Genomic DNA, 27,345 nt, shown 5'->3' with positions numbered 1-27,345 from the left:
TTAGAGAGATCACATAAAGTATTTACATTTCATTAAATTAAAATGACAAGGATGCATTTAACGGCCTTTTCTGGAATGAAACTAGCTGGGTCTCAGATCTCTGGGTCTCAGATCTCTGGGTCTCAGATCTCTGGGTCTCAGCCTGATTATGAGGCTGTAATAAAAATGAAGAATCCCCACAAACAGGTAATTGCATCTATTTCTGACATATTTCGAGTATGAATTAGACTCATTGTTAACGTCAACACTTTCAGATTTAAAGCAGATTCGTAACAGCTGAGTGGGCAGCTCAAAGGCAGCTTGCGTCTCTATCAATTCATCCTTTAATTCCGGACCTAGCTGAGGGGGCTGCTGAACGGGGAGCAGCCACCTGTCTTAGTTTGTTCTTGTTGCAATTGAAATGTCAAATTAGAAAAGTGTGACGAATGGAGCCAAGCGCAGGAATGTTGTGCGCTGTCCACTTCAGCTTCTGCTCCCATGCTTGTGTGTTAGTGCTCCAAAATGGTCTTATCAGGGAGTAGAAGGTCTGCAGTTCCTGACCACTAGATGGAAGTGTAGCGCTGGCGATAAAGGTTCATTCTGGTTTCGGCGTTTACTGGTGTCTTCACTGTGTGCACTAATTCACTCAACACAAGTATAACACATACCAACTACTCTGATAACCAGTATAGTATAGAAGTATCTCTCACTGTGTCAGGACAAACCTGAAATTCAACATACTATAAATATGAGATTGATCCAACAAGATACTTAAGAGAAGCAGCATTGTTTATGGTCGGTCAGCGTGCACCACCCACCCCTCCATCTCCTGCATGTGAGTTGTTTGATGTCATGCTGCGTCGAGCCCCTCGTCCCTCTCAGCTCCCCTTCTGCTGGAGCCGCTGCGATGGGCTGGTTCACTGAGAGAGACAGCCCATTTCCTCTGGGACTGAAGGGCATAAGGGCTTGTTGGATTATGGGCTGTGTGTCTGTGTCTGTGTCTGTGTCTGTGTCAGCGTACTGGCCAGCAGCAGCTTGACCGGATCCTTAACTTGGAAGTAAGGCTACACGTTTCACCTCTGCCCTCAGACGACCTCTTCAGTAAGGTGTGTTTCAGATGAGATTTTATAGCTTCTGGTTCTGACACCCACATTGTCATATCTTGTCCTTAAGATAAGATCTCTCTGGTCTTGGTTGTTTCTTGATGTATCGAGACACTGGGAAGCGACTGCATTTGAATCCAGTTCAGGCACAGAATGGTTCACCGATATTATAGAACTGCTTTTCTTTGGAAAGTATCTGGCATGGTCGCGTTGTTAGGTCTATAATCTAGTTATGAAGAAGCAAACACCCACTTCATATCACACATCTTAACTAGTGCAGCTGCAGTTTTGTTAATTGTATGTTAGTTTAACCCTCATATACCAACATTTTTAAGGACTACCAACTGGGCTCCCTTAAGACCCTAAGAATAAACTACTTCAAAGATTTTTTTCACAACATCATTAGCTATACAATTCATTTAATTAAAAAAACATGATCATTTTACTTTATATTTTCAGAAAGTTACAGTTTGCATATTGTGCTGCGTATGTGTATGTCTCCTGAAAATGACTGACAGTGTTGCAACCCCCGGATAATGTGTGATACTCTAAATTAGGACCCATAGCAAATATTAATTCAAGAAATATTTCCATCTGTGACAATGACTATACCTCGGAATCTGTGGGGAGTAAGCATAATGTAGTATATTCTTTTAATAGTTTGGTTTACACCGTTGGGAAGATAATATAATCTTGTGTCATCTTTTGGATCTCTTAGGGACTAATGTTGGAGAATCATATTTTTAAAGTTTGACTTTCTCTGTATGTGCACACCTTAAATCTGAGTTTTACAGAGAATTTAGTGACATCACAACTTGTTTATTAGCCAATCATGATCCAATATGCAATTTACACAAGTCCATGTTGAAAAAGCAGTTAAACAATGTACACACTTTTAAATTCTGGACTTTTCAATAAAGATTAGGATGTTATTTGAGGTATAGTGTTGACGTACTTCAGCTCGAGACCGTTCCCGTGAATTTTTGAATTCTTCTCTCAGAATCGAGTGCATTTTCTCTGACAGAGATAATTCAGTTTTTGTTTTCAAAACTGGTCAAGACTGTAGGCACGTTGCCTGATTTATCATAATTACTGTGATTTCTCATAGAAATAGAAAAATATGGAAAATTTACCTCTGCAATGCTTTTTTTTATTATCAAGACAGTTCTCATAGTACACTTATACATACACCCATTCACAGTACATAGGGGAATGAGGAGGGATCTTCATTTGTTTTTATGGGAATGTGGATCTTTCAGATCAATATGACGAGTGTCTATGATTTCCATGTCTCACATATTAGTGTCACGTGGCATGCAGTGAGGGACCTTTGGTCTTGGTCAGGATTTTGTCTCAGTTCAGATGATCTAGATTACAACACTCATTTGAAGATGTTATTAACATGGTAACATGTTAATAACATGGTAATTAAACCTTTATATTTATATTATACCAAGTTTCTAGATATACTTCACCCAAAAACAAATGACCATGTACAGCATCAGCATTAATACATGGATCTTTTGGTTGTTAGATGTGCTGAGCTGGCTTTAATTTGCAAGTTGGCCAAGCGGTGACTGAAGGGCTATCGAGTCAACATTCACAAAATCAGCTTGTTGACAGATAATCTTTACTTTAGCTCCCAGTATTTTACAATTTGTTGTTCGTGCAACAACTTTATTAAATGGTTCTACCTAGCGCTGGTGCTCATTTATTCCTCCTTGTATTGTCGCAATGCAGTACAATTCCTTATGTAGTATTGTTGCTGGTGGGAACAGACATCAGACTTTATCTGCTTGTCCTGATGCACCGTGGGCCCTAATTGTCTCTAACTCTTCCCTGGATGTCTTTCTGGCTCTTTAAATAAATGTTTATCTACATCCAACTGGCTTCAATAAGTTGAAATACGTTTCATGGTGCATGATAAACTTTAAACTGCATGAGATTAGCATTTTAAATGCTTACATCCCTGAACCATGATGAACAGAGAAATACTCCATGTATTTATGCTAGGAAGATGCCCTGAAACAAGGTTACACTCGTCCTCCTCTTCCTCTTCCTCCTCCTCCTCCTCCTCCTCGTGCTCCTCCTCCTTCTCTTCCTTCTCCTCTTCCTTCTCCTCCTCCCTCCTTCCTCCTCCCACACAAATAAACCCATGGATAATTGTATTTGTTCATGCTTGTCCAAGTCAATTATTCAGTGTAAATCTGTCCAGTTGTCCCTCCTTTTCCTAAAATATTCAATTGTTCTGTAAATTTGAGGTTATGTATTTATGTTTGTTTCTATGTTTCTTGCACATGACTATAGTGCATGACAAGTGCATGAATTAGTGTCTATGGATACCACTCATGCATGCAACTCGTGCAGCATGCTGTTTGTTTAACAGAGCAGACATGAGCAGAGCTCAGCACACTCGGGCACGCTAACCAAAGCTCGGCCTGATCATCAATTTGCTTTTCCCTTTGTTTCCTGCTTCCGATAGCCGCTGTGATTGAAACAACACAGTTGTGATTTTTGTTTGAAGGGTCATAAGACAGCTCTTGTCCAGTTACATCATCCTGCATGTGGCCTGAATAGACCTGCTTTTATTATCTGGAAGCTCTGATATATTGGATTAGATGTGACAAATTACGCATTTTAGGAAGACAGTTTGATACGCACTGCGCATGCATTGAGTTACATTGTGTGTAATTACTTTTGGCTGTAAATATTTTGCAGGCATGTTTAGGCTCCGCTATCTGTTGGGTGCTGAGCAGAGGGAGTGAGTGGGTGGGATTGGTGTGTCATCAGTCCATAGAAGCAGCATGGATAGCAGCCAGTGGGGAAGGCTGATGAACAGGAAGTGGCAGGGACGCTGCATGTCCTCTGGTGTCTGAGCATTGGGTGGAGAGGGGGTGGAAAAGCAAGACCACATGGATCCTCTGCCACATGCAGGTTCGGAGTCCCAGCGGATATGTGTACAGAAAGGGCAGGACGATTATGTCAACACATTTCTGTTTTATTCTTCTATCTCTGCTCACACGGTCATTACATCATCAAAAGATGACGTAAAGAACTCGAACCTGGAAAATAAAACCCAACCATTCATGCAGATTTTTTACTTCTTTATTCCGTCCGTACAGTACTATTTGTTGTTGAAAAGGCTTTCACAGAATGTAAGCAACACTTTATGGTTTAGATTAAAATAGATCAACGAGATAGAAAGAATGGATGAAGGTTAAGATTATGAGCAGCTCCAACTCACTTAAAGCCAACACATTTCTGTTGTGCAGAATAACATGTGCAGGAGAAAGAACAATGCTGGATTAAAATCATTTAGCTGGCACACAAACTAGATCTCTCTTAGTTTTCATCTTCCACATTATCACCTTGTTTAAGCGTTTGCACGTGACACATATGTTTTACTTAGTTGGTCGGTCTCTGCAACTTGAACCACATCATGGAGGAGCAGACGAAGTTGATGTCAAACAAAAAAACAACAACAGTAAATCAATTTCAATGCAAAATCAAATTTGTTGCTGGCATGAGGAGTGAAGATGGAAAATGAGATATATTCTTTCTCCAGTGACTCAGTCCATTATATTGACATCTAAAATACATTTTAGAAAATTTCTTTGTCTTAAATTTGTTCCTGTTCAATAAAACATTTCATTCCATTAAATTCAGGATGACCATGATGTCACATCCAAAATAAGACATAATGTCCCATCACATTGTTTTACTGAATGTGTAGCAGCTCAGCTGGGTTGGAGAGTCAGGTTTGACATGGCGAGTTAGTGAACCACATCCTCACCTGCTTAGCCCCATTTCTCTGTTTTCTAGTTACAGCCATTAACCGTCTTTACTCTTGACTAAAAATCACATTGATGGCAATTTATGTCTGAACTTCTGTTTGACACTTAATCAGCAAGCAAGTCACTCCCCCTCTGTGTGTTTTGTATTCAGAACACTTTGAAATAAAATGAAACATCAAATGTGTTAATGTCTATAAGGTTGCTTTGGTCAAATACTCAATGAGCATTTTATGACCACTAACTGTTGTACTTTACTAAATGAATTGTTACAGCCGGTTACAAGCAGCCTAGAACTGATGATATAAAACAACAACATCATATAAATATCTATTAAGGTGCGCATTGCAAACACTTAAGATACATTATTAATAAAAGTATCCTTCAAATGAGACACATCATGTGTGTATGTATGTGTGTATTATTAGCGCTCGATGGTGTCATTCATTTCTTGGTTTGAAAATTCTCAGTCAGGTCAACACATCGTGTGGTTTGGAGACTTAAGGGTCAAAGATAAGATGACATCTGGTCTGTGTGCTGGAGAGGAAGAAGCTCAGGGAGAGGAACACCATACTGGACGGTAGACTACTGTCTTGTTGGAGTTGGATTAGAGGCACAAGGGAAAATCCACACGCTTACCGTAACTAAATTCTGCAAGTGTGTTCACAGAGGAAATGTCTCCCTGAGGAGTTGTACGTTGATGAAAGCAGCAGAGACATTTTCCAAGTGTTTATTTTATATCTGATATTCCGGACCCTGCTAGACTTGAACTCATCTTTTGTGAAGGTGGCCAAGCAGAAAATTAGCAACTACTACTGTATTATGTGTGAAGTTTATCTAAGGCTTGAGAGAGAGAGAGAGAGAGAGAGAGAGAGAGAGAGAGAGAGAGAGAGAGAGAGAGAGAAGAGGGAGGGCGTGAGGGAGGGAAGGGGGGAGGGAGAAAAAGAAGGGCGTGAGAGAGGGAGGGAGGAAGTGAGAGAGTGAGAGAGGGAGATTACTGTATGCTCTCCGGTGTGCTCTGTGACTGGAGTTGAGCAATCACCTAGCAACTGCTGCTCAGAAGACTGACTGGCACTCTGCTGGTTTGACACTCTGCTCACTCTGCTCACTCCTCTCACTCCGCTCACTCTGCTCACTCTGCTCACTCTGCTCCAGGCTGCGGCGACGGAGCTGCTGGATCATGCTGGACCATGCTCGATGTGACCCATGACTCTTAGGACTGGATTTACATGCTTGGAGTGTTTGTTGACACCTGGATTAAGAAGGTGTGGAGGACCTTCCAGTCATTAACAACAATAGTAGGCTGCATGGGACGCTGGTAGCAGCTTTAGGTAATCTTTGCCAAACCTTTGAACAATCCAATGCATTTGTTTCATGAGAAGCACTGTGAATGGGGAAAGCGAAAGAAATGCTGGTTAGAAAGTTTTGCAGTGTTTTTGGCTTGTTTTGCAAAACTACCTGGAAATTCCTAATTTTACAATGTCAAAAGTATAATTTCATTTAATTTTTTTTTTTAACATTTTGAAAAATTATATTTCAAAATATATTCTGTTTTTATATTGAGAAGAAAGTAAACTATTGAAAGGAGTTTTCCTTCCAATTGTTTCCTTAAAGTGGCCTGAAGTGTGCCTCTCAGAGTTCACAATAATCAGTGACTGCTTTGAGAACATGTGCGTTATGTAATCTGGAGTGAACTATTGAAAATACAGCAGTGCATTCATGCATATTGATGTTCATAATGCAATAAAGTGATCAAGCGTGAACAACAGCGGAGGAGCACTGATATGACTTGGTTTATATCTTCACTGATGTGTTGTTCTGACACAGATAAGACTAAACCCATCTGTGAACTCTTGAAAGCAGAGGAACAATATGCATCAGATAAAGATATGGACTCACTCCAAGGTGACAATATTTACTGATTTTATACACAAGGTGTAAGAGGGGAAGCATACACGAATAGACATTAAACCTCCTTTAAGGATAAAAGCTGTGATGACGAACGCATCATAAGCACAAATGACTCTGAGACGTCTCTATACTCTACATTTACCTGATTATTGGTCGAGTACATCAAATTAGTTTATAAAACTGTTATTTGACACTGCATCGTTATTTGCACTCAGCACAGTTATTTTTTCACTCTGCACAGTTATTTGTATTATATTGCATATATATATATATATATATATATATATATATATATATATATATATATATATATATGTTATATGTTATATATTTGGCACATTTAAACTGCATACTCTGTTTGCATTTTATTTAAATTGAACTTCCTTATTGATTCCTACTCTAACAACAAAATTGGTTTGTCATGCTTTCCTTGTTTCGGCACTTGCTAATAATGTATCACATTCACCACAATTCTGTAGTTGTTGGGTATCTGATCGTTTAAAAATATACTTTTTTATGTCCAAATGCTTTTGTATCACTCTCAGACACATTCTTCAATCTATATGAGATGATAAAAAGCGATTTGTTGCTTCTATAACTAAAATAGGCTATCGCTACTACAATTAAGGAATATATCAACGTTTCAGCGTGCTAATGGTGATGGATTTTATGTCAGGTTGAAATCCGTCAAAAGGAATTGTTAAGGTGCTTTTGGGGATCTATTGTAAGTAATGGATGGGACTTCTTTATGATCATGCAAGTGTTAAACAATGAAAAATGTGGCTAATCATTATGTTTATTCTATATACACAGATTAACACTATAAACTGTGTGACTACACCATTGTGCTTGCTGTCTGGATGTCGTGACAGATTAGTTCACACAGTTAAACACGCCTAAAGGTTTATCCATGCTTTACACAGGGCGCAGTCAGACACATTTGTACCGCTAATACAAAAAGGACGTTCTTTTCAGAGCTGTCTGTGAGTCCCATTGGGGCTTTTTTGTGCCTCATGACTTTTGACTGTCCATTTGTTGGTAAATGTTGATGTTTACACTGAGATACTTTGGGGAAGTATAGCTGCACTGATCCCAGCCAGTGGTTGATTTATACATGACACATTGAGTTACATTTTATGTAAACAAGGCTTATACATCTTTAAGACTTAGCGCCTTTTATGTTTTCAATATAACATTGCATCCCAATTCTAGTGTCTACAGTCTAAATCTCTCTTCTTGGTGTGTGAAATTATTCCATCCATCCAACTAATTAGCTTCCGCTTATCCAAGGTCGAGTCGCAGGGGCAGCAGTGAGATACCCCAATAATGGGGGCACACTCTCCGGTCTATATTCCACAGGCCGCACTGGAAAGACCTGTCAGCCAAGACAGCCCAACAATGTCCAGAGCCTTCAGCATCTCTGGGTGAATCTCTTTGACAACCTCAACAACCTCCGCCGTCTTCCCTCGAGTCTTCAAACTATGCCTCCTCCAAAGAAGGACTCATTGATCTTGTTCAGACTTCCGCAAAGTATTTTTTCTACCTCTCCTTTCTAAGTCGTCTCACGGTTTGCCAGAACTTCCTTGAGGCCCACAGAAAGTCCTTCTCCATGGTCTCTCCAAACGTCTCCGACACTCTGGGTTTTTGCGTCTGCATCCGTTGCAGCTGCAGCCCTTATGATCAACCGATACCTGTCTGCTGCTTCCAGAGACTCTTGGGCCAGCCATGCCCAAAAGGTTTCAGCTTGACGGCGTCCTTCACCGCTGACAGGCACTGATTACCTTCTGACCACAACGCCTTCCACAATGGAGGCTTTGAACATGGCCCACTTGGTTTCCATCTCCCCAGCCTCTCCCGGAATGCAAATGGGAGTCAGAGTTGAAGACCTCGCAGACAGGGTCCTCAGTCAGACGTTCCCACTTCACCTTCACCACACGCATGGGTTGAATATTTCTGTCTGACAGCCTCCCCTGCCATCTCATCCAACTCACCATCAGGTGCTGAGCTCTGCTTCTCGCTTCACTTAAGTGTCCAAGCCATACGACCGCAGATCGTATGATGATAAAATGGGATTAAAATGATAAAGTCTAATGTGAGAATAATAATACAAATTTATTTGAAGCAATAGTTAGCCATTTTGTGGAAATATACATCCATTTTCTTGTCAAGTGTTGAATTAGAAGATCAATACTAATCTTCTTTATGGTAAATATAAAGCCATTGCCAGCAGCTGGTTAACTTTGCGTAATGACTGGAAATAAAAGGAAAATAAAAAAACACTAAAAAGTCAGTGACTCTGTCAAGCTGGAGAATATGAAATAATCAAATGCATTGTGTGTCATTGGAGTCAGAGACATCACAACTACTATAATATAAATTAAGAGCTTTTTACACGCCTGACAATGTAAGCCTCCTCTAAAACAACACCTCCACTCTGCGATCTGGATTCAACCCCTGAGGGAACCCGGCTTTATTGGCTCTGAGGGTTTGAGTTAATTTGTTCATGTGATGCTCAGTTTATGTACTCCTCCCTAATCCTAAATCCTTTAATTGTCAACAAAGATACACAGATATACTTGTAACGTTGACTCTTTGAATATGTAAATCTGTTGTTTGCATGTGAACAAAATCCCCTCCACAAAAGGCACATTTTAATAATCTGAGTGTGGTGTTAGACGTTAATCTCTATCTTTTAGTGTATTAATGAGCAGCAAGTCAATCCCTGTTATGAAGCAGATACACGGTTTAAAGACTGAGGTCACTGAGCGATTCTAAACTGCTTCTTAATTGAGGGGGAAAGCTGTGTGCCCCTGAAGGGTTGCTAAAGTGATTAACTGACTTCAGGGAGTAGAATTGAATTTAAAACATGACCTCTGAGAGTACATTACACATGCAGGAACAAATGGGTCTGTGGTTCTAGCTTTCGTTCAGTCTCCTCTGACCAGATGATAGCAAGGTAGAGAGAACTAAGTGGTCCTCAATCAGCTTTTGATCGACTCAGAATGGAGTTGCTTTTGGCACATAATACGTTTTTGTGTGTCTTTCCCTGCAAATTAATCTTTAATCTTGATCAGTCAGTCTTGACAAATTGTTGAAAATCAGATTAAAAATAACATTTTAAGAGTCAGCACTGATCTATACTAAATGTACTGAATATACTTTCATATGATCAAATGTTTCTTCAGTACCTTTTGTTAGAGGAAAAGAACCTATGGCAGAATAGAAATCTACATTAGATAATAACAACCTCTGTTTTGCAAAATCCAAATATTTCATGATATTTTGTTCGTTAATGTATGATAAAGATAAAAACAGGAAAAAAAGGAAATCTGCCAAAGGGCCATAAATACTAATGTATGAGGATATATATTTCTATGACTCATTATTTGTGGTTGGATCGGCCTCTTTGTACAACATTGTCACGGAAAAAACATTTACACGAGTGCATGCATGCAGTATGATGTTTATTACATAACATCTGATGCTGCAGGGCACTATGATGTACAAGGAATGTACAGTTTTTATCGTCATGCTCCGTTTGCTCTGTGACTCTGTGGGCAGCTGCAGCTCAGTGGGTTGAGCAGGTGTTCTCATATCGGTTCTTACCCCGGCTCCCACTGTGAGACACTGAACCCCAAGTTGCTCCGGGTGCTTTACAGAAGTGTTCCTAAATGGTTTGGGATTAAATGCAGGGGTCATATTTCATGAAAATAAGTTTTCAGTTTTACCTTGCACAACATTTAAGGATCTGATTATGACTATGTCTTCACTGATGGTGATCCTACATTGTAGAGCTGTGTGTGAGTGTTTTTTTGATATTAAATGCAAGATCTTAGATCAAAATCTAATTTTTTCCCCCTGAAGTCCCAGCTGTGAATGTCAGTGGTTGAGTTACAGAACGTTTTCCATGGTGATAAACTGATGAGACATACGTTTTCTTCCCCAAATACACAATGTGCTGCAGGCATATCACCACTGTTTCACACATTTCTGTCAAAGAGAAAAATGTCTCGTCAGCTATATGACTGATTTGTTCTTGTATTTTCTTTATTTTCATAGAAATATCACCAGTGCATGGCTGGACTGCTCGCCCCACCATATGGTGTGATGGAAAGTGGTTGTAGTGTTGACAGTAAGTATTACTGTTGAAAGTGGTTGTTGAGTGGTTTAGGCTCAGCAGTCACACGTTGTATTTATACATTTGTCACAATGTTACTTTTATTTAAATTTGATTGGGATCTTCAAAACAAAGTAATACTTAAAAAAAATGACAGCGCAGATGCTTCCAAATATTCAAATGTTGCAGGTTTAGTCAGATGTTTACTGTGGTGCATCATCGGAAACATGTAAGCAGTGCATTTGGTTTACTTTTATATTAGTTACTCAAGATTTAAAGATAAGAAGAAGAAAAAAGTAAATCGTAGTGATGACATCATAAAGTCAATTTGAATGCAGATTGTATCAGAATGAAGAACAGTTTCCAGTAAATCCCGTCACTTTGCTGTGTAATATTCCCAGAAGTAACTCTGATTTTGTTTGTTTCATGAGAGCTGACAATCTTCAGGTGGTGTAATATCACATATATGATCTTATTTTGTACAATATGTAACAATAAGTTTGTATGCCTAACTTCATTACTGTCTGTCCCTCCTTCATCCTATTCCAATGTGATAAAGGCATATACTTTTATTTATGCTTTTCTGTTGCAAGTTAACTTAATATTGACTTTACTTTGCTAAAACAGAGCAGTCATGTATCATAAAAATGACGAACAGCAGTAAGAGAATCCGGGGAGTTTGTCAGCTTACTGGCAGCTTGTTTACTGTATGTTGCAACTTATCTTTTGAAAGGGTTCGTAAAAGATGGATCATTTTAAAGAAAATGTTTTCCTGGTTTATGTTCCAATCAAAGAGGATTTGATTGTCTGCTGCAGCTGTATGGGCTGCTTTTAAAAATGGATGTCTGCTTTTGTATTCATGCCTGTTACGTGCTGTGGAGCAACACTGTATGAGCAGGGCTTTGGGCATCTTTTGCATTATACAGTACAATACTTTGGAGATATACAGTATGTACTCTATGCATGAATACACCAAGACAGAAACCACACAAGCATCAAGCAGCTGGAGGCTGATGCACTTTCATGTACAGTACATCCACAGCAGCGTAGGGGTTCTGTAACTGTAGTGGTGAATGAATTAAACATATTTTTAAATAGTTACAATGCTGTGTTTTACATAACTTTGGTGCTTTTATAGTCAGCATTGTTTTATTCAGTCATGCATTAAGTATCGTTCTTTCAGAGCACCTTTTTAAAGCACAATTATCTTACCATAAATGTTCAATAAAACAAAACGCTCCCATGTGATGATGTGAAAGAATTGACACTTGAATGAGTTGCTGGATATCACTTGGACAGATATGGCAGCATCACAAATAAAATGATGGACAGCTCTGTTAACTTCTAGAAAAACAAAGCAATAAACCGACACAGATTATGTTCAGACCCGCATCATATTAATAGAAATGCAGTCCGAGAGTGTGTAAGAAGATGACCTTTGAAGTAGCTATCAACAATTTATTTCCGATGATACTGTATTAAGTGACAATGTGAAATCAATGTAATAACCTTCAGCAGCAAACAGATATAATGCTAATTATAAACAAAGTTTAAAGAGAATATTATACTTACTTACACTCATCAGGAGGAATAATGACAAAATGTGTTATTGCTTTCTAAAATAACCCCAATAATTGTGAATCAAACGAGTAATTTGGTTAAATTTAGGCAACTAAAACTATCGTGAAGGTTAAGGAATGATTGTACTTTGTTTCTGTGCTTTTACGTTTGTTTCACTCGAGTTCTCACAAATATTTCTGACTTAATCAAACCTTTACCAGCTACAGTTAACATTACCAACCTGGATTTTTGTCTGAAACTGTGTTGGTTCTTGTAATAAAATCAATCTGAAAGTGACAGCAATGGACCCATTTTCTTTTAGCATTTTTTGTAATCATTATTTTTCCAGCATATTGTTTGCCCAGTGGTTTGGTGGTCTAAACATTAACACATGTTATGCAACATGAAGGCAACAATAGATAATTGAATAAAATAACCAGCAATTTAAAGTAGCCAGGTATTGCACAGAGCATTGTGAACACAATCATACAGATGCTTGAGTTTCCTGGAAGTTTAGCCGGATGCACAACATTACGCTCCAAGCCATGTTCCACTTTCTGGGGATTGTGTAGATTCTTTATCTGATTTTGTTTTACAGCAGTCTGAGAAGCATGTCTAAGAATAGCTGAGTTTCCCCTGCAGATACAGTTATGACTGAGTAGCTCTGACTGATTATGCTCTTTGTCCTGGAGGGGAACTGTACAAGCTTAAAGCTCAAAACACTGAGGAAAAAACACACCCCATAAACTATGCACAACTGTCTCATTTACTCATTGATTTTATTTTATTTTTTTAACACGATTGCTGCACATGCAGCATTCTGGTGGTGATTCTGGTCACCACCTGATGAAGTGTATGAGCTTGTTTATTCAATGAGAAATGTAAATTAGAAAGCATTTTCAGTATAGATTCGTTAGGAAATGTCAATCGTCTCCCAATGCGTACATGGAAGCCTAAATTATTTATAATGCCAGATCAATAATTCAAAAAGAAATAAGATAGTCATTGAATGAAGATAGAAATTAGATTAAATGTGTCACTATTACGGGTCTATTTTATATACAGTATTATAATGGTGACAGAATTTGACATATTTGTTTTTGTTTAATTGAAAGTGAAATGAAATAAAATAGGATAATCTGTCATGACATTTAAACCAGAAATGTCAAGTTCATTGTGATATGTTGTTTCTATTTCATTGTTAGTCATACTAAACATGTTTATATGAACAGTATGTTGTTGTTCTTATACTTCTCTAACAGGAATGCCGGACAAAGAGAACATCAGCAACAACTCATTTGTTTCTGTCTCCAAACATCAGAATAAGGTATTTTTCCTGACACACATGAATTATTTATCTGATTTATGCAACCGCAAGTTAAGTTAAGAGAGAGAAAGAGAGAGAGAGAGAGAGAGAGAGAGAGAGAGAGAGAGAGAGAGAGAGAGAGAGAGAGAGAGAACAAGACAATGCTGGTTCATTGGCCTTGTTCCTGTCTCGCAGGTTGTCACTGTACGTGAACAGTTTGGAGGCCATCCCTCATTCCGTGCCTAAGATAATGACATCCGTTACCGTTACTTGCCTATCCAAGACAGGATGGAAAATGGCGGGGAATATGAAGTTTGTTTAACGTCGGTCTAAATATAAACAAGATGACTGGAGTTTTTTGTCTCCATCCATAACAGTTCCTGTCCCATCTTTCTCCTGTTGTGGTTTCCTGCGTTGAGAGCGTGGCACTGCATCAGATTGATGATGCCCTTTGCTTTATATCTAAGTAGAGTTTAGTCACAACACGGCCACAGAGTTGGACTGTTATGTCATACAAAAAAAAAAGCTTGTATTCCTTTTATGTAACGAACAAACTGCTTTGATTTACTACATACTGTATGTGAATAATGCTTATAAAAGCAGAGCTTCTTTTACTACCAAGTGGATACATTTTACTTGTAAATAAATAATGAACTTAAAAGCCTTCACACAAATGCACAAGTTGCGCTGCTCTCTGAAGCATGCAGAATGCACTTTGAATGTCAAAGCCCTGCAGCCCACCCCATGGCCCCAGTGGGGAACAAAACACATTCCCATACAGTCATTCACATTATCTGTGTCCCATTTAAGCAATTGAATGCAGCAGTCAAGATTCTATTAACAGACTATTACTTTTTTTTTTTACTGTGAATCAATATAGAAAGACATAAGTTCAATTAAACATGACAGCTAATGTCAACTGTGAGTCACAGGGTAGCAGTGAGGAAGACATCCTGTGGCCGCCATGAGAGGAAAAACACTTGCCTTGTCCGACATGCTGTTGTTTCTTGATGTATTTTATTCCTAATTACTGCATTAGTGTTTTCTACAACAACAAACCTTTAATTTGACCCAATTTCTATGATGTTGAACCCCAGTTTTATAATCATGCATGATGCGTTTTATTTCAATTTTTCTTATATTTTGTTTCTTTTGTTCCTTTTTTGTTGTTGCAGAAGTCATTCATTGAAAGTCCAGCCAAATCCCACCTTAAATGCTTTTCTAAGGTAGTAAACACAATCATCCTTCTGTATGTCGGGGACAGTCATTACCTGTTTATGTGGCAGGTAGTCAGTAGGAGAGATTTAATTGAGTTTGACTGTGCAGGTCCCTTCTGAGACGATACTGCAGGCGGGGAAGATTATCCGTAACGCCATCCTCTCCAAGGCGCCTCACATGATCAGAGACAGGAAGTACCATTTGAAGACATACAGGTTAGATGGCATCTTAATTCTTTGATATTTGTGAAAGGAGGAGCTCTTGTGCTCGGAAACACTACAGCTTTTGTCCACAGGGACTGCCAAAATCAAAACAAAGTTAAAGTTACTTGTTGTAGCTTTAACTTTCTGACTGAACATACATGCTCCTTTTTGGCAACACCCTGTTAACAGTTTAGTAAAACAAAAGAAACAAACTAAAACAAACAAGAACAGGCAGGTTCAAATAATAAAAACAGACCAAGCTGCTCTGCCTTGTATAAGATCTTATACAGACCGTTTCTTTCTTTTCTATAGGCAGTGTTGCGTTGGGACAGAGTTGGTTGACTGGCAAATACAGCAGAGCTCATGCATCCACTCTCGTATTCAGGCCGTGGGCATGTGGCAGGTGCTGCTGGAAGAAGGTGTTCTCAACCATGGTGAGACTGTGTGAGGTCTGTGTCTGCAGCACGTGTACGTGCAAAGCAATGATTATTAAATTAATTTGAGCCCTGCTGTCTGTGCCTGTGTTGTTGTGACGCAGTGGACCAGGAGCTGAGTTTCCAGGACAAGTACCTTTTCTACCGTTTCCTGGAGGACGAGCAGGAGGACGCTCCTCTACCGGGCGAGGAGGAGAGGAAGGAGAGTCAAGAGGAGCTGCAGGACACCTTGCTCCTCCTCTCGCAGATTGGACCGGATGCCCACATGAGGATGGTTCTGAGGAAACTGTACGACTAAAAAACAATACTCTCTGAAGCAAACAAATTTAATTGGTGTTTTGGTGCGATGCTTTTCTTGAAATGCTTCCTGTTTTGCAGTCCGTCTGAAAGAACATCAGATGATTTAGAGATCATTTATGAAGAGCTGCTGCATATAAAGGCCTTATCTCACCTGTCCACCACTGTGAGTTTTCTGTCTTATGTGGCAATATGAATTATGTTGTCACTACGCAGACATTAAGATTGATGCTTCTGTCTCTTGAGTCGATGAAAAAGTTGCTCAACTTCTCAGACCAGACTCAGGTTACATTTAAGAGCAGAGTGAAGGACAAGATGCAGGCATGCAAACTGTACTTATGTAGTCATTTCAGTACTTATCATCACATATGATGATTGCTAAAGAAAAATCATTCATTTGCATTGCTGCTTGGTTTCACTCAAAGATGGGTGAGAACTGCTGGACACCGCCAGCACTTTTTGGTGGATTTAAGTTCAAATTTGAACTGGCAGGAGTGTAACACTTTGCATGGTTGTATTCTTTCTAGTTGCTCCCAGTTGCACTCGTAAGGGAACTTCATTTCTGTTCATATTGATCCTCCTGAGCAATACATCTGTCTACTCTGCAGGTAAAGAGAGAACTGGCAGGAGTGCTGATCTTTGAGTCTCATGCCAAGGCAGGAACAGTGTGTAAGTAATGCGGTGGAATAAGTAATGTGACGGTGATGATCTTTTCCAAAGACATGATACCAAACAATTTAATTTAAATTAATTACAGAGTCAGAATGAATCCAACAAATCCCAGGCGAGGGAAATTCTGACGACCAAAACTTTTCTTTGTTTCTTTTCTCTCTCAGTGTTCAATCAGGGCGAGGAGGGAACATCATGGTACATTATTTTGAAGGGCTCAGTCAACGTTGTTATCTATGGAAAAGTAGGTATTAATCCAGATGAGATCACATTATTTCTAAAATCTATAAAAAAATATTGTATTGTTCTGACCATGACATTAACTAATTGATAAGTAACTGATCGGTACGGTGTGTGTCGCAGGGTGTTGTTTGCACTCTACATGAGGGAGATGACTTTGGAAAGCTCGCTCTTGTCAATGACGCCCCTCGCGCTGCCTCAATTGTCCTGCGAGAGGACAACTGTCACTTCCTGACAGTTGACAAGGAAGACTTCAACCGGATTTTGAGGGTGAGTTTTTTTCTATACTTTTACAGGAGTAATTAATATAGTTATGTTGCCCTCTGTTGGAAAAACCTCAGCATTGCAGCCATACAAGTTATTTAATGTATCCTTGGAGATAGTACTCCAGCCCTCTGCACCCATTGATCATCTAAATATGAATTATGTTGGTAAAGACTTGTGCTACTTAAAGAAATAGATAAAAGGCAACTTCAGGGTGGATTAGCCGTGGATACAAAGCTCTGTGGAAAACTTCCATCTGGGAGTTTAAAATCCATCAGAAGGAATTTACTGTTCTGTCTAAAATACAGCAGCAGAGATCTGCACCTGGATGTGAATGCATGTGATGCTCTAGCAGGTATGTAATGTAATGTATAAATATAAAGAATGTGAACATCTAGTAAGGATTAACTGCTTGAATACGTAAACACTCTGCTATCATCAATACTCCTTATTTTTATGGTTGCACCATTTCTCCAAATATAAACTTGAATTACACTGAATGAGTTCCAGGTAGGTCGATCCTTGTTCAGGGGGTTAACCCACCTTCTCCCTTATCGGGTAAAATACTTTATTTTTTTGGAACAATAGCACTGAGAAGTCATTTGCTGTCTTGGGTAAATAAATCCATATATATATATATATATATATATATATAAAAATATATATATACATATATATATATATATATATATATATATATATATATATATATATATATATATATATATATGTGTGTTTTATAATATATAAAAAAGTATATATATTTTGTATTATGTTAGTTTCTATTTTAAATATATTCACATTTCTTATGAAGTAACAACTATCACAGTAGACTCCAGACTGTGTTAAGACTTTATTGCGCTGTCATGAACTCTATTTAAGTCTTCTGCCTGCTGCTGTTAACGTGGTTGTGACTATATGCCGGACAAGCCAAGTAATCCGCTGCTCGGTGACCAAAGCCAAGTGTAATTTTGAGAAGATGGTGTCAACATTGTGTTCTGTTTATGATGCACGAGTGTTGGAAGGGACACCTCATGGTCACTAAAACAGGAATAAGCTCAGATAGAATTACATGCACACAACCTTCCAGTGTGTTGTTAACATTATTATAGCTGTTCGAACATCTTCTTGCTCACTCTGTGTATTAAAATGCATAATTTATGTGTTTGCACTGTGTGTGTGTATTTGTGTGAAGGATGTGGAGGCCAATACGGTGCGCCTGAAGGAGCACGGCCAGGATGTTCTGGTGTTGGAGAAGAGTCTCGGCAGCTGCCAAACCTCCAGTCACGGAGCCCCGTCCTCCCATTACAAGTATATACCCACAATCCACTGCACTGGTTAGAAGCTCAAAAGTAGCTCCAGTTTAATTGTTCTATTATCTATTCAGTTGGACAGCAAGACATAGTAAACTGCAGTTGACTATAATTACAATACTTTACACTTTGTTAGGAGTTCAGTCAATGGTGGAATCTGCTTTTAAAAATGTTGATGATTATTTAACACAGCCTTTCTTTTTTGTATTGAGTTCATCTTAATATTTTGAGATATCTTTGCAGTCTGAAGTAATGGAATAATTATTGATTTGAAGTGTGGTGTTACCTATATATATTTTTTTTTTATTACAATTTGAAGATATTGTTTCTATTTTATTCTCTTTGGTAGCATCATTGGCAATAAGCTGTTATTGCAGGTGTGTTCGTATATTGAAGAGCGGTTCTGTTGCGTTAGCTCTGCCTCCCTTCTCAAAGTGTGTATTTGTAGGGGAATATTTTCAGCTACACGTTTAGTGCTATGGTGATATTGTAATGATATATTATTGATATGTATGTAGGATAGACTCAACACCTCACCCAGTAAAACAATGTGGCTATTTTGTTTTTTTAATAGTTTGTAGAGTAGAGATGAGACAGCAATCTTTCGCTACACAGGTAATACTTGCTCCTGTTGGTTCATTGATTGTTTTGGTCTGTCAATATGAACACTATAGAATATCACCAGCTTTATCCTTAAAACCATTAAAAGTACAATGTAAATATTGACTCCATCAGTCAGTGTAACAGCAGAAGAAAAGGCGTCTTGGCCATGTCGAAAGCACAGGCACAGAGCAATCCTGTGCACTGCAGCCAACAAGAGTTATTTTAATAGAAGCATCTGTCACTGCACCACTGTGGCTGTAATATAGAGGGACACATTAATGGAAATGGTGGCCCTCGTTCCTTGGGGGAAAAGAAGGGCTGGCAAGTCACAATTACTTGTTTGGGATTGCCCTCTAATCAACTCGGCTCCTCACACATGAGAGTGTCAAGACTATGAGGAAAACATGTCTTGTGCGGCTCCCACTTGTTATAATGAAAACAACTGCAGCTGGATTGTGTTGATTCTCCTTCACTGACAAGATGCCCCTACATTTTTACTTTGGCTTCTCTGACAGCTCTTAGCCCAGACTCCCCTTAATCTTCAACTGGGCCAAGAACCCTGTGATTGTGAATAGGATTGTTATCAAATGAAGCAATCACAGACACACGTTTAAGTAAGACGAATCAGTCGAGGGCCACAGAGCCGTCGCAGATCATTTAGAGCCAGTGCTTCTTGATTAGTAAAGGGTGTGTTTTATCCTGTGTTGCTCCAGATACAAGGTAATATCGGGGACCCCGGAGAAGATTTTGGAGCACCTCCTGGAAATGATGCGATTGGATTCTCAATTCACAGAGTCAGGTACTACTCAGCATGCAACTTTCAGCATGTCAGATTAGAGCCATCAAATACAATTTACTTTCAGTATGATGATCATTTACTGTGAAGGGTTTTCCTTTATGCTGTATATTATCCCTGCCTTATAGTTTTTCTCTTTTGTTCTCTGCCTGCTACTCTGCACTGACCTGTTTGTTGTCATCTATAATTAGCCACTCCTCACAGAGCTGATCTAATTACTCTTGCTAGTGTGGATACATATGGTCTTCACTTGCCTGCAGAGGTGACAGAGACAGCGCCATGCAGGATCCAGGCATGGTGGCTCTGTAGGCCCTTTGATCTGCTCTAACACAGGTGTCTGACATATTCTTTTTTTTTTTAACAGACTCAGCCTTAGAGGACTTTGTGCTCACGCACTGTGTCTTCATCCCAAACAGTCAACTTTGTCCGGTGTTGATGGCCCAATATCCTTTCACCACGATGCTACCTAATGTCGTTAAATGTGAAACTGATCTGAAAAAAACCCTTCCTACTCTGCTCTACTTACACTGTTTTGATCTTTAACTGCTGCGCACCTATCATGCCCAGGCTCTGCAGGGCTCTGAACAGGAAAAGCTGGACTACACACTTAACAACAAGCGCAGGGTGATCCGCCTGGTGATGCAGTGGGCTGCTGTACATGGAGAACACCTGCAGGAAGAGGACACCTGCGGGGCTTTCCTAAAGGTCAGCATATAGTGTAGTGCAGAATCATCATCAGCTTTATTGGCCATGTAGGTTTGCATAACACATACATGGGATTTGACTCTGGTTTCATGTAGCTTCCATAGTACATATACAGATATTATATACAATAAACAAGCTAAATAGATAGATAGATAGATAGATAGATAGATAGATAGATAGATAGATAGATAGATAGATAGATAGATAGATAGATAGATAGATAGATAGATAGATAGATAGATAGATACAGTTAGTGTTATAACCTCTGGTATAACTACTGCTATAGGTGCAGCAATGGGATTTAATAATCATTGTAATGTCAGATTCTTGTCAGAAATGTGTCAAGGCTTACACAAATTTAATCAACTAATTGTAATTTTCTTGGATAATGGTTGCACAAATACCACTGCCTCTAAACTCTAATGCTAAGGCTCACTGTTTTTAATATTGACTGCATTTACATGTTTGTCCTTTGATTTGTGTCTATGATATAACTCCGGATGTTACTCAGAATGAAATATGTTTTTAGTAACAAAATGCTTCTTTTTATTGTTCTTGTCTTTTGCAGGAGTTTCTCGTGGCAGTATCTAATGATGCCAAAGCAGTTCCAGTCCTCAGGGACCAACTCACAGAACTAGAGAGAATTGTAAAGCGAAAGTAAGTGAATAGATGAAGCTTAATCCTGAAGCTGGCTATGTGTATTTATTATTGTGTACCCACCATGATCTTACTGTTTATGCACGTAATTAAAAAGCAACGAGCAGGTTGATGTTATTGTTATTGGTAGATGAAAAAATATGGACTTAAAAGTTGCTTATTGTTTAATGTTAAAGCACTGCAGATGACAGAGTCTCACAGAAAAAGGTAAGCCACTGACTGTTCTTTTCAAATTTAAAGTTAATGTGCAAAAATGTCATGATAACTGCACATGTTCAACATTACAGCACAATGTCCTACTACGGCAGTTTAGTATGGGAGATGAGAAGCTTCAGAAACGTCAGCCCATCAAGAGTAATGATGAAAGTGAGTAAAGGATGTGTCTCCACATGCGTAGCTCAATGTATGATGCAACATTTGTCCCATACTAAAGAGAATCATATCAGAACACTGTTGCTACACTCTGCTGCCAGTTACAGTATATCCACTATTTGAAACTTTTATTCAGCAATGTGTTAACCCCTTTATAGGGGACTTATTTAAATACTTTGTGAGGAAAATGACCAAATATGGTTACTTGCACTGTGAGGGGCTACAATCATTAGGTCTTAATTAGACACACCTGCCAGTCCTTTACCTGCTTACCATGTAAAAACACATGACCACTTCTGTTAGCAAAAAGCATTCACTTGTTAATGAGAATCTTATTTCTGGAAAGAGGAAATGAGTCATTGGTGTTCTTTGCCTCTTTTGCCTGCACTCACATCACACACATGGAAAGTAAATGTTTGCATATATGCTTAATCAATTTCAGTTTTCATTGACATTCTAGATAAGGAAGCTTAAACATTTAGAATCTTATCCTCTTAAAATAAAGCATTTTGTGTTAATTTCTGTAAATTTAGCTAAGATTTCAGAAGAAAAGCAAAGATTAGAGAAATTGTATGTGTAATAGATGCGGTTGTGAATCATCAGATTTGGAACTATTGCTCTAATCTGACTGCCTCCATCTATCCAGCACTGCTTTGCCACTCCTTCCTTCCTTCTTGCTGACAATTACATATTTGCTCTGATTCACGCCTCCAGTTCTGCTCAAAGTCTACTGCTGTGACCACACCTACACAACGATTCGTGTCCCTGTGGCCGCCTCTGTCAGGGAGGTCATCAGTGCTGTGGCCGACAAGCTGGGGTCAGCAGAGGACCTGCTCCTGGTCAGCCTCAGCTCGGCAGGAGGTGAGAGCGGCGACAGCTACATGTTAATCAAATGTTCGAAGGTGACACAAGGGAGAGCCCAAGCAGGGTGACGTACTAATGAATCCCCAGTTGATTTAGTGAAAAATGATAATGGCTGTTACAGTAGGTGCTAAATAATGGTCTAACCATGGTCTTTGCAAGAATACAAATCAAGGTTCTTGCATTCATATACAATATCGCACGAGAGAACACTTGTATTACAGATAAACAATTATGACGGTATGTTGTCCAATACCATCAACATCTGTCAGTGTGAAAGTCTGAGATTTCACAACTACCTCCGCTCTGTTCCAGACAAAGATATAGGAACAAGTGTCTACAGAAACACTTGGAGCTAAATGATAAGAGCCAAATACTATAAAGCTGTTAAGCCGATGGGTATAGCAGGTATTATGTTTACATGTTCACAATCTTAGTTTAGTGTGTTAGCATGCTAACATTTGGTGATTAGCCCTCAACATAAAGCTGAGGCTAATGGTGTGTCATGGTTTTGCGAATTATTGACAATAAAAAGTAGAAAATCTTGACATTATGATGGTGCTATAAAGTTAAGGGATCACCAATGCCACATGGATGTCGATACCCTATGGTCTGTACCCAGCTTTACGGTAATCCATCAAATAGTTGTTGAGCCATTTCACTCAACAGTAAAGTTGACCTCATGTTTGCATGATAGAAAAAGTCATAGGATCACCAAATTCTGTCGGATTCATCTTCTGAGAAACATGAATGGTTCTACAATAGTTGGTTATCCATCAAATAGTTATTGAGGTATTTAAATCTGCAGCAACGTGAAAGTGAAGTGAAAGCTATTAGCATTAGAGAAGAGTCTTCATTTGGAGCTTTTCACATGATTTGGATGTGATCCTCTTGTTTATTTGAAGAATGATCTATCGTTACATTAAACTGACAGTGTGCACCAATTTCCATAAAATAATCTTTTAAAAACATTTTGTGTTATGTTTGTTGCCCAGAGAAAATCATCTTTAAGCCCAATGATGTTTCAGTGTTCTCCACTCTCAGCATAAATGGACGGCTGTTTGCCTGCCGGAGGGATCAGTTGGATTCTTTGGTGGGTTAATCTCTAATTACGCAGCACATTCTCATCATTTAAAAGAGGGCTGACTGAAACCCTTTACAGAACTAATAATCTGTTGCTCTAAACAAACTTTCACATTTTATTTTACATGCTTTTAGAATCCAATTGATTTTTATTTATGAATGTATTTATTCCAAACTGCTGTATTTAATTATTGTAAGCAATCATCTTGTCTCTTTTTTAAACATTTATGTATATTAAAAATATCTATGCCTCCGTTGATCTTAGCTGCATTTTTATTCATTTATTGCAAAACAAATATTCCTGAAACAGTCCAAGATTATCAAATATAAAAGGCAGTTTATCTTGTTTTCTAGACCCCTTTACCGGAGCAGGAGGGTTCCTCTACAGGGCTGTTGGCCAGCTTTGAGTTAATGAGCTCCAAAGATGTAGCGTACCACATGACTTCTTATGACTGGGAGCTTTTTCACTGTGTACATGAGGTACGACTGTGATATGAGATCAGGTGACATACTATTACACCTGCTTTAATGTTACAGCATGAAGTCAAGTTAATTGGTTTTAATGATTTCAGTTGATCCACAATTTTGTTTTCTCTTTTTCTTTGCTGTCCAACAGCTTGAACTCATCTACCACACATTGGGGAGGAAAAACTTCAAGAAAACCACCGTGAACCTGGACCTGTTCCTCAGGAGGTTTAATGAAATTCAGTTCTGGGTGATCACAGAGATGTGTCTGTGTTCTCAGTTCAGCAAGAGGGTGCAGCTTCTCAAGAAGTTCATCAAGATTGCTGCTCAGTAAGTGGACTGTGTATCACTGTGTATTCTGCTTTTCTTTGACTCAGGCTGCAGTTTTTTTTATTCACTATTCTAACGGATACCTTCCCATGTTTTCTGTCAAAGCTGCAAGGAGTACAGAAACCTGAACGGCTTCTTTGCTATTATTATGGGACTAAGTAACCCAGCGGTGTGCAGATTGAGTCAGACCTGGGAGGTTGGTACCTGGCTGTTTCAAAATTATTCTTATCCTACCTTCAAGTTAACCTTCAGTGTCATCTGTTGTCACAGAAACTTCCCAGCAAATTCAAGAGGTTTTACGGGGAATTTGAAAACTTGATGGTAAGTTGAAACAACACATTTTGTACTTCAAAGCGTATCTATCTTTGAGTTGTCAGTGCAGCATTTCTTGCACCTTCAGCTGGTCAAGTGTGGGTTCCAAAGCATCATCCTGGGTGACGGATCTGTTTAACATGGTGACGGCAGATCTCAGAACGGTGTGATTGTTTCCACAGGACCCGTCCAGGAACCACCGGGCGTACCGACTGACAGTTGCCAAGCTGGAACCTCCCATCATACCCTTCATGCCGCTGCTGATCAAAGGTCAGAGTTGTTGATTTGACGAGCATTTATTTTCAATGTAACATCATTTTTGACCTCTACAACACAGTTGTTATGTTGTCGAATATTTTCTTCAGCAGCTTAACCATCTAAACAATTTGTCTTTTACAGACATAACATTCACTCATGAGGGCAACAGTACGTTTATTGACTATTTGGTCAATTTTGAGAAAATGGTGAGGCTCTGAAAGTGTAGATTATTATACAGTTGGTGTCAATTTTTTTTTTTGGTGCTATTTAGTTAATTGCTTGTATCTGTTGCTGATTCTAGCTCTTTGTCTTTCAGCGGATGATTGCTAACACGCTAAAAATAGTGAGATACTGTCGGAGCCAACCATTCAGTGAGTGTACATCCCAGAAGGTTTATTTCATAGTGATGGAAATTGGGAGGGAATATCAAATGGTTTGATTACAAATAATGTGTTTAAATTATGCTCCAGTTCCCTGTTAATTACATAATTAATTCAATAATGTTTACTCCTCTTTCCAATCGAATCAGGCCCAGATTCACCTTTGGCCAGCAAGAATCACCCAGAAGTTCAAACTTACGTACGTCAGCTCAAGGTGATCGACAATCAAAGGACGCTCACCCAGCTCTCTCACGGACTTGAGCCCCGCAGGTCTTGAAACCACTCAGGGACAGAAATGTTACATTCTGATGCTGCTTCACTAAATGCCATGCGCTTGATTTTGGTTGCATTTACTCCAACACAGGCAATCACACGAGTTGTCAGATAATGGGATATTGTTTCAGATGCCTGACTTGTTAAGCCCTTTATTACAGTAATTTGTGATACTTTAACAGCAGTAATTGTTGGCGGGTGAAGAACCTCTTATATCACAGCGCTGCAAGTCAAACAAGAGCCACAATTGAGGGAATTAACAAGCTTTTGAAGGGATCTCATTCATCAGCTTTACATTTCAGATGTAAACACTATGTGACTCTGATGCTTTAAAAATACAAAGTCTTGATATTCCTGATATTCAGTTATTTCCTATCTTTTGTATCAAACACTATTTATACATATTTAAGTTTGTGAGAATCGTATGTGTTGTAAACTGTATGCAAATATTTATTTTGACATTAGCATGCAAAGAGTTATTATGATTGTTTGCCTTTTTATTCATGTGAGCACTAGTCTTTGTGAGATACAGTACATGTCTAAAAGCCTTTTGTGTGCTAAAAGTATTAAATATTTTAGATGTATTTGAGTGCTGTATTGCCATTTCATTAAAACATTGTTAAAAATCATGCATGTTAAAATAACTTTTGTAGTTTGCAGTTTGATTCCCGATACAATAAAATAGGTTATGTTGTGAATCTGTATAATGGAATATGATGTTGCTGGTTGCGCAACTAACTGTGACACAACAATAATCATATCATGTGTTTATTATAATCTGATAGATCTGTTGAATTACATTACATTGCAGAAGAGGAAGAAGTACTCTGATCTGTTGCTAAAGTTAAGAAAACTACCACTGTGTGAAAATACTCTGGCTGTTACATAAATAAAGTCAGTAAAAAGAAAAGATAAGAGCTCATACTGCATACTATGCATACTCATACAATGTTTAAACCACAGTGAGAGGCACTTTATGACAAAATAACATTGACAAAGCGACATTTGCCAGAAGATCAACATCCATAGTGCAGTTCCAGTATTATTACAACATTTTAGGGGCCTAATGCAAAATTCCAACGGGGACCTCGGCTGGTCCGCAGACCAAACATTGAGCACCACAGTTCCGGGACGGTGCGAGAAAACAACAAGTATGGAGAAACCCCGTAATCTGTCCCACTTTGGTCCGGCAGGGGGAGCTGTTGTCATTGTGATCGCGAGTGCGAAGGAGTGCAGTCCAGTCGGTGTTGGCTGTTGCTGCTGGTAGAAGTTGTGCAACCAGTATAACCACCACAGGGTGAGGGCGGACATTGGGGAAAACATCACATGTGATTTCCCGGAACTCTTAACTTTTCCGCTTTTCTTACTAAACGTCTGCAACGTGCACCTGCGACGAGCAGCTCAGGAGACGAAAGCTTCCCACTTAATGTCGGTATGTATGTTTATAATATCGGAGCGTCACAGTTAGAGAGCATTCACATGGTGGCGCACTGGGATCCATGTGAGTACGAGCAGAAGTCTTGTGGGAGGCTGGTTCATTACTAACAGTCGGCTACACATCATATCTTTTCAGGTTTACTTTTGGTTTGTAATTATTGAGTGTGAGACCTACATTTGTGTTTGTAAAAGAGTAATTATAACACGTACAGTCGTAATAACACTCACACTGATAGTTATGTACGCTATGTTCCACTTTCCCACTTGTTGATGCAGTACACTGTGCCCTTGGCTTTTTCAAGTTTGAGTACTGAGAAGTGTGTGCATTGAATAATGCCTTTATCAAGCCATGTAGTCATGCAAATGACCACAATGATTTAAGCCACACAGGTCATGATCAATACCATG

At 39.0% G+C, this 27,345-nt stretch overlaps 1 protein-coding gene across 1 annotated transcript in view; it reads left to right on the top strand.

Moving 5' to 3' along the window:
• Window positions 1–26,198, top strand: part of rapgef4a (Rap guanine nucleotide exchange factor 4a) — a 30,372-nt gene extending 4,174 nt beyond the window's left edge. Inside the window, exons 5-31 of the mRNA XM_068571977.1 lie at window positions 10,844–10,916; window positions 13,724–13,788; window positions 14,943–14,993; window positions 15,094–15,200; window positions 15,501–15,622; window positions 15,727–15,910; window positions 16,001–16,085; window positions 16,528–16,588; window positions 16,756–16,832; window positions 16,952–17,098; window positions 18,288–18,403; window positions 19,722–19,807; window positions 20,169–20,247; window positions 20,359–20,509; window positions 21,078–21,166; window positions 21,343–21,373; window positions 21,454–21,532; window positions 22,253–22,399; window positions 23,395–23,492; window positions 23,837–23,962; window positions 24,099–24,277; window positions 24,383–24,473; window positions 24,548–24,598; window positions 24,772–24,859; window positions 24,989–25,053; window positions 25,164–25,218; window positions 25,377–26,198. Coding sequence (XP_068428078.1) covers window positions 10,844–10,916; window positions 13,724–13,788; window positions 14,943–14,993; window positions 15,094–15,200; window positions 15,501–15,622; window positions 15,727–15,910; window positions 16,001–16,085; window positions 16,528–16,588; window positions 16,756–16,832; window positions 16,952–17,098; window positions 18,288–18,403; window positions 19,722–19,807; window positions 20,169–20,247; window positions 20,359–20,509; window positions 21,078–21,166; window positions 21,343–21,373; window positions 21,454–21,532; window positions 22,253–22,399; window positions 23,395–23,492; window positions 23,837–23,962; window positions 24,099–24,277; window positions 24,383–24,473; window positions 24,548–24,598; window positions 24,772–24,859; window positions 24,989–25,053; window positions 25,164–25,218; window positions 25,377–25,504 — 2,631 coding nt within the window. The 3' untranslated portion in view covers window positions 25,505–26,198. The remainder of the gene's footprint in view (window positions 1–10,843; window positions 10,917–13,723; window positions 13,789–14,942; window positions 14,994–15,093; window positions 15,201–15,500; window positions 15,623–15,726; window positions 15,911–16,000; window positions 16,086–16,527; window positions 16,589–16,755; window positions 16,833–16,951; window positions 17,099–18,287; window positions 18,404–19,721; window positions 19,808–20,168; window positions 20,248–20,358; window positions 20,510–21,077; window positions 21,167–21,342; window positions 21,374–21,453; window positions 21,533–22,252; window positions 22,400–23,394; window positions 23,493–23,836; window positions 23,963–24,098; window positions 24,278–24,382; window positions 24,474–24,547; window positions 24,599–24,771; window positions 24,860–24,988; window positions 25,054–25,163; window positions 25,219–25,376) is intronic.
• The last annotated feature ends 1,147 nt before the right edge of the window (window positions 26,199–27,345 follow it).

This window comes from Clinocottus analis, unplaced genomic scaffold, assembly GCF_023055335.1.
Source record: "Clinocottus analis isolate CAN_PGR_092001 unplaced genomic scaffold, fCliAna1.0.p SCAF_12, whole genome shotgun sequence".
NCBI lineage: Eukaryota > Metazoa > Chordata > Actinopteri > Perciformes > Cottidae > Clinocottus > Clinocottus analis.
The sequence above is the reverse complement of the archived record's forward strand: the minus strand, read 5'-3'. Positions and strand labels throughout refer to the sequence as shown.